The sequence below is a fragment of the Dicentrarchus labrax genome, unplaced genomic scaffold (assembly GCF_905237075.1).
Source record: "Dicentrarchus labrax unplaced genomic scaffold, dlabrax2021, whole genome shotgun sequence".
Taxonomy (NCBI): Eukaryota; Metazoa; Chordata; class Actinopteri; family Moronidae; genus Dicentrarchus; species Dicentrarchus labrax.
The window spans coordinates 12,137,778-12,145,488 of record NW_026136718.1 but is presented as its reverse complement, the minus strand read 5'-3'; the positions used below and the strand labels follow the sequence as shown (position 1 = coordinate 12,145,488).

The 7,711-nt window shown below is 41.0% G+C and overlaps 1 protein-coding gene across 2 annotated transcripts; it reads right to left on the bottom strand.

The window, feature by feature from the left end:
- Positions 1-333: 333 nt before the first annotated feature.
- Positions 334-6,869, bottom strand: ddx59 (DEAD (Asp-Glu-Ala-Asp) box polypeptide 59). 2 transcript variants are annotated; one of them, XM_051377423.1, is made up of 8 exons: positions 6,827-6,869; positions 5,568-6,422; positions 4,626-4,808; positions 4,430-4,519; positions 3,638-3,889; positions 1,887-2,039; positions 920-1,048; positions 334-715 (listed from the first exon to the last, which is right to left on the bottom strand). In XM_051377423.1, the coding sequence occupies exons 2-8, from the start codon at positions 6,402-6,404 to the stop codon at positions 455-457; spliced, it is 1,905 nt and encodes a 634-aa protein (XP_051233383.1). In that variant the 5' UTR covers positions 6,405-6,422; positions 6,827-6,869; the 3' UTR covers positions 334-454. The 2 variants fall into 2 exon arrangements, with proteins under 2 accessions (XP_051233383.1, XP_051233384.1); XM_051377424.1 differs by lacking the exon at positions 1,887-2,039.
- Positions 6,870-7,711: the final 842 nt, after the last annotated feature.

The following is a 7,711-nucleotide window of genomic DNA, read 5'->3' as shown; positions in this document are numbered from 1 at the left end:
GTGCCGTTACAAAAGTGACGTACACCCCATAGTTTAAACATAAAAAAACAAAGGATGGATTCAGTGGCTTGCTTAAGGGCATCAACATTAGGCTTGATGTAGAACCACCCAGTTTAGGAGATATTTTGATATCAAAACCTGCTGTCTTAAAACTTAAAAAACGTATAATATATATAACTTATAAAACAGTGAAATTTAAAGCAGTGTTATTTTCTTCTGGACATCATACACCATATCAGATTGTCCTTCAGCTGGAGGACCTGCGTTGAAGTCATTGGATTAGAGAAGATAATCCTATTTGAATAAATAGTCTTACATTAATAACGCAACATATTTATTCAGAATATATCAAAATTCGATTTTATTTTCTTAATAAAAACAATATACAAACTAAACATTTAGCATTTACTCAATATACAGACAGCTTTATTGTAGGCACGATGGGAAGAACTTGCTATTTTTTGCGTCGGTCGTGTTTCTTTATGATGTCTAATAGATTGTTCTTGGTGACCAGCACATCATCAGAGCCCTGCTTGGCTTTCTGTTTTTCCCTCCTCTGCTGCTCATGGAGATGGGGTGAGTTGAGGAGCTGGGGGGGCAGGATGGACCCAGTGGGTTTGACCCGGTTCACCACCTCCAGGAACAGCCGCTTGTTGTTGTTATTGACAAAGGTGATGGCTGTTCCTCTGTGCCCCAGCCGACCTGCCCTGCCCACCTGGATGGGAAGAAATGAAGGAGAAAGTATAGTCATTTGCCTTATTTAAAACTGTCCCTGTGTACGATTACTTCCATAATTTAGCTGTGATGGACAAGTATTAGACATTTACTTAAGGATCAAAAATAGGATTCAATAACTTTTACTCATCATTATTAAAATAATCATTGCTAATTATAGGAAAGTGAAATTAGTAATACTAACCTGATGGACATACTCATCCATTGTGTTTGGCATGTCAAAATTAACCACCAATCTGACGTTGACGAGGTCCAGTCCTCTGCCTAGCACACCTGTACTGATCACCACTTCAAAGTCTCCATCCAGAAGACCCTGACACCCAACAGCGCAAATATTACAGTCAGACGTGTACAGCAAACATTATGAATGACCTCATTTTCACTAATATAAAACGAGTAAAATGCGACAAACACTAGTGTGATTAGGACGTAAATATTGGATATGATGCAAGATTTGAACAAATTTAACTATAAACACTGCTGGATCTAATGGTTGGTACGTCTTTATAAACAACTGAACCACAGAAATGAATTTCACGTTACAGTGGAGATCCCAAAGATACAAAATACATATCTAATCTCAGCAAAATGCTCCTAAAATGATGTAAAAGACATTCCATCTGATGTAATGGTGTGCCATTTAAAAATGACTCCACCTCAATGAGATGTTGGAATAAGCACAGGCAGAACATATGACATAATGCCATGCAGTGATCAGTTTTTCCTTCTAAATTAAAAAAAATAAAAAAGGTTGATTAGAGGTTAAATTACTTTTAGTTAAGTTGTTTATTTATTATTTAATAATAATTAATGTATTATTTAATTACAGTCAGGAAGGATGATCTGCTGTTGATCGGCCTCCAAATTAAATCTGGATTATTTAAGTATTTAGTATATTTGTATAATCGTATCTATTAATGTTAACTTCTCCACATTCCCTTTTTCTTGTCTAAGAGTTTGTTTTACCTACAATAGTTGTGGTTTTGACATCATCCTTCTGCATTAAATATACTTATAAACACGTTTAAGTCTGTTAAGTCTCAGCTCTTGGCGTCTGTGGTCTTTCAGCTACAAGTTACAAGGACACCAAACATGGGAGAGCTGCTATTTATCCACTTCACTGTGCATGCTCTGGCTGCCACTGGCCTCACCCTGAGGATGCGGTTGCGTTCCCACTGGGTCTTGTCAGAGTGGATTGCCACAGTTTCGAGGCCTGTCACCTTGGCGACCGCCTCACACAGCAGATCAGCCCCCAGTTTACAGTCTACAAACACCACCACCGGAGGCTGGTACAGCTTACTGTCCTGAAAAGCCACAATGAAAAAAAGAAATAGGAGTAAGGTGAGATCATATTTTTTACATTTTACATTTCTACATACAGATATTTCAGTAACTCTAAATGCTGATTGAGGTAAAATGTACTGTATATTGACTATTTGAGTTTTAAACTTTAATTTATGATTATGTTTTTAAGCTGCAAGATTATAAAAAAAAATTTAAATCTAAAACTATTACACCGAATTTACAAAACATTGGACACACTTAAAAGGTTAAAATCCTCCAGCAGATGGCAGTCATGACTCTCTAGCCAGCAGCAAACTTTTGAGTAAACTGGCTGACATGCTTCAAAAAACATCATATTGCCCTTTTTGCCTTTATGTGCTGCAACTAAAAAATGTTTACCCGCTGATGGAACAGGACAGAACAGGTTAAATACAATGTGTACTGTAACAGATGAGTGAAACCGTTCTCCTATTACCTGGTCCCAGTTCATTCATTACCATTCATACCTGGACAGAGTAGGAACAGTTTTACACTGAATACATGTTTTTAAAAGAAGGCTGTTTGCATCTGTCCCTTATTATCAAATCCAAATATGTATTTCCCACATTGACTAATAAAAGTGTTTCTGTCTAGAACAGTAGGATAGGTAAAGTGATAATGATGGGGCTTCTCTCAGCTCTAGGTCTATTGTTCTAGCTCAAACTTGTGAAAACATGCTATGATTTCCTGACTTAAGTTTGAGCAAATATTCATTTACCATTCTTTAAGAGCTGCAACATATGAAACAGCTGTTTTGGGGGATTTCTAAGTGAGTCATGTCCACTCTCACGTTTCGTTTTTTTTAGGTTGCCCGCTCGAATAGTCCTCCAATTCTACAGTACTCTTGCAAGACCCACCACTTTTCCCTGTTCAGAGACAGTGGCCTTTATACTCTGAGCTGCATTAAATAACAGCAGTCATGAATAACTTGGCTAAACAGAAAAATCGCCATCACGACCACCTCCTACACAGAGAAGTAGCTTCTGTTCCTCACACAATGCTCTAACAACACTTCTTCACCGGGTTAACTAAAGCAGACCCTTCCTGTCCTGCCCTGTATAAATGGTGCAAGCCATTGCTGGGATTCCTGGAGTGGGGCCATGGCTCGGGGCCCACCCATTTCCTCCAGACGGGGGCCAGGGCTGCGGCAATGGCTGTCTAAATATGGTGTAGTGGGAGGCTGGTCTTTGGCGCTTAAGGAATTAGCACCTCTAAACAGTCAGTTAATAAAATACCAAGCTGGTACCAGTGCGTATCAAGACTTGAGTGATAAACCCACTGTAAAATAAAATTGAGATAATAACCCACTTTCTGCCTTGGTCCCTACCAAAGCACTTTCTGGTTCCCCAGAGTACAATTAGACTCGGTCTTACACAAAAAATAAAACTGCTGACCTCTTAAAGAAAATCTATTTTGGCAGTGGAAGTGAGCTTAAAGTGATACTCCACCCAAAATCTATCTTTTAAGACTTTAAGTGAGAACCAGACTTGCTGACAAAAAGGAGACTGTGTTATTTAAACATACGCCTCCAAGTCACTGTTGAAAACCATACAGTCTAAACATCAAGTCTGTGACCTACATTGAGAATCTCAAACAGCTTCTTCTTCTTGGAGGGTTCCTCTGTCCATAGGAGTATCTGCCTCACGTTGGCGCAGGGCTGGTTCTTCTCACCAATAGCAATACGGACGGGGTCACGAACCAATCGAGCAGCCAGCTCCTCTGTCCCCGTTGGGATGGTGGCTGACGCCAACAGAGTCTGGCGTTCTTCAGGGACTTGCTCCAAAACCTCCAGCACCTGCTGCTGGAAGCCCATCTTCAACATAGTGTCGACCTACAGCATAGACCACAGATACATATGGACATATGATTTCTACACACTAAACAAGCACACAATTGAATACTGGACCCCACTTGCAGAGGCAAAATTCTTGGACTATTACTATCATCCATTGGAACCTATCCCAGTTGACATGGGGCCAGTTCACCAGTTCGTTACAGGGCTGACACATAAAGACAAACAACCATTCACTCTCACATTCACACCTATGGGCAAGTCACCAGTTAACCTATATAGCAAACTACACACAGAAAGATCTCAGCTCCGACTACAAACTCCCCAGGCACAGAAAGGTCCCAGCCAGCTGGAGGGTTTTCCCCTGGAACATACTTGCTGAGAGGTGACAGTGCTAACCACTGCACCACTGTGCCATCCTAAAATCAGCTATCATACAATTCTCATTGTTTGCTCGTCATCATGTCAAATTAAAGTCAGACAAATAATTAAAAAAACTTCTGCTGTATCACCGCAAATGAAGGCTTAATGAAATACATTTATCTAGCCTTTTAGGCCCTTTTTGTTCTCCAAACAAACCTCATCAACTACCACGACCTTCACTTTGTCCAGCTGCACCGCCTTCTGCTTCAAGATCTCAAGGAGTCGCCCAGGCGTGGCTATGATAATCTAATGGGGATTAAAAGAAGAAGAACATGATAATGTAGAAAGTTGAACACTTAAAAAATGTTTGGATGGGGGAGGAGGAAATGATTGTAAACAACAGAGACTGTACTTTGATGCTGCTTTTGAGGCGGTGGAGTTGTGGGGGAAGCGGCATGCCACCGACCAGCAGCGCGGTTCTCATGTTGGGGAGGCCTATCACCAGCTCCTTGGCCTGCCTCTCTATCTGAATGGCCAACTCCCTGGTGGGGGTCAGTATGAGAGCCACGGGGCTACTCACACTGTGCGCTGGTTTCTAAAATAAGAAAATGTAAAGCATGTCAATATGTATGTAAGTCCAAAAGCAGTTAAAGCAAGTAATGTTATAGAGTCCATGTCTATTAGAGAAATTCAGTTGTTTTCCTTGAAAATAAATTAATTCAGAATCCAATAACTCTCAAGACTTTGCCCAGAAGAACAAAATGACCTCTCCTGTGCCTATCATACCGATGGTCGCTTGTATATTGGTAATTAAGGACCTTAAGGACACTATTGTGACTTAAAACAGACAAAATAAAAATGAAAAAAACAAACAAAAAAAAGTCTAACTTTTTGGTAGAACTTTGCATGACATTGTAACACTGGTTACAACACAGCTCCCAATATAGCTACAACATCATGGCCAAAGATAAAATGTCTCCTTAAGAATTACTCAGAACTGCTGTTTACCAGCATGAGTCAAAGGATCAAATTGTACAAAACTGTCAGAAGACCCTTCCCACCCACAGAAATGTGTCCTGCAACAAAAAACACTGCAGATGCACTGAAACACATCTCCAAGCTTTTATGATAAAAAAAAACCCAGCATTTCTTCTTTTATTCATCCTATCCACCTCAATCATGGAGATGTGTGCAAATGTTTACTCTCCATTCAACACCAGTATTCATAAGTGATCAATGGATTCTCATGGCTAAAAGAAATCCCCTTAGCTGTAGACTGTGGCTGTATTTGTTTTTCCCCAACTTGCAAAAATGCACTGATTTATCCCGCCTGATGCTCGGTGCATTACTGTACCTCCAGTGCCCTCACTACCACTGGCAGCAGGAAGGCTACAGTCTTCCCTGAGCCTGTGTCAGCGCTGGCAATCACGTCCCTGCCGGTGAGACCAACAGGCACCATCTGCATCTGGATCGGCGTGGGCGCCTTATAGCCGGCCTTTTTCAGGTTGCCGCTCAGCGTGGCGGGGAAGCCGCAGTGTTCAAACTCAACGATGGGTCTCCTGACATCTTTACCCTGGGTTTCAATGCCCAGCTCCTGTTTAATCCGCTGCACCTGCTCGTCTGAAAGGCCTGCTATGAATCGATCTTCCGTGTAGGAATAGCCTGCTTCGCTTTCACCCACTGGCTGTTGAGGTTGAGTCCTTTCATCTCCATTTTTGTCCTTACGGTCAAACGCGTCCGCCCCAGTGCCCATCCCCATGTGGGCCAAATGTTTGGCTTTGCACTCAAGGCTGCAAACGTCATTGTCTGTGCTGTCACAAATGTACTCCCCATAGCGACCACACATCACACAGACGGGCTCTCCTGGCTCTGGCCATCTCTGACTCTTTTTGAATGATTTAACAGGTTCTTCCTCCTCCTCCTCCTCCTCCTCTTTTCCCTCTGTATCACTTGAGGCAGGCTTGTGTTCATCTTCACTCACCAGGCTCTCTGTCAAACCTGCAGAGTCTCCTCCTGCTTGTATCGTCTCATTCTGTGTTTTGGTGTCTTCACACGCTTCCTCCTTCTGAACAGGTGTCACTGAACTACCTTCATCTTTCCGCTCCTCCTCATCCACCTTGCTTTTCTTACTCAAAGCTTGGCTTGAACCCTGGGTGGGTCTCTTCACTTTCAGGGCTCTTGGCATAAACATCTTTTATGTATTATTAACCTGTGAACATCCCAAAAAAACAACAACAGATATTTACATTAGTTTCATGTCAAGGATTTGGTGGTTGTTGTTTTAATGCTAACAGCAGCTTGGCCAAATGGTGGAAACTCGAGTTTAGGTTTGTACAAAATAACGTTATTTCTTAACAACGATGAAATGTGATACACTTGGCCGTCACACTTGACTTTCCTGCCATTTAGAGGTAAAAAATGTGTCGTAAAGCAACCAAATTACAGCTACACAAAGACAAAAATAACGTTAACTCAGGGCTGCCACTGAGAACAAGACAAGAGCTTTAACATTTTCGTGTATTTTGAAGAAGCACTTATCAAACCACAGTTCGGCTATGACTTAAATAATGTCTGAGCTCAATGTTTCCTAAAAAAACGAACAGCATTACACACCTCCACGCATCCTCTTCCAACGGTTCAAAACAATCATCGACGCAGACGAATGACGCAGTGTTGCTTTGCACGCCGGGTAATGTGGTTCGTAGAACAGCGCTTTTCTGCTATGTCTCGTGGTGATCGTTGACAGGGGGCTTCTTTATGAGAGACCTTCTTGGCGTCTTTTTGACTAAATCTACTTAAGAAAAATATATTAAATATTTTAGCTTTATTGAAATGCAGAGTCTTTTAAGTCATGGTTTACATTGAGGGTGTGGCTGGAGAAAATGGCTACAGGATATGGCAAAACAAATCATATTGCCATTATTATAAGATATCACGGTTGCGATATGTTTCACGATTGGTGCGAATGATCATTTTTGAATTTTCATTTTCACTGGAAAAAACTATTAAAACCACGATAATGTGACATTTGTTGTGGTCTGTAGCCTCTCCTTATATATATATACTGTCAATGAGCCTACCTAACAAACATGTTTACTTACATGTAAAGGACAGGACTTGTATGGCAGGGCATCTCTGCATCGCTACAGTACTTAATTATATTGCTGTTTTGTCATACATTTTATTTTTGTAGTTCTGGATATTGCTTTTGGCATATATTTTGGCAATATCTTGCAATCTTGTGTTAAATATGTCGATTAGATCATGCGCAGACGCACTGGATAACTGAACTGAGCTGTGTACAAGATCATTCAATTGTCGGAATAAGTACGAGGTCTGTCTGTCAAGTTGAGAACACGTGGATATATGTAATTAAAACCGTTCGGCTTTTTGTTTTGTGATTGCATTCAGGCTGTCCTCTTTTCGTGCATTCATCGAAAAACTCAAACATTAAACCTAACCTTTACAGTCATGTGGTGCAAGACTATTGAATGATAA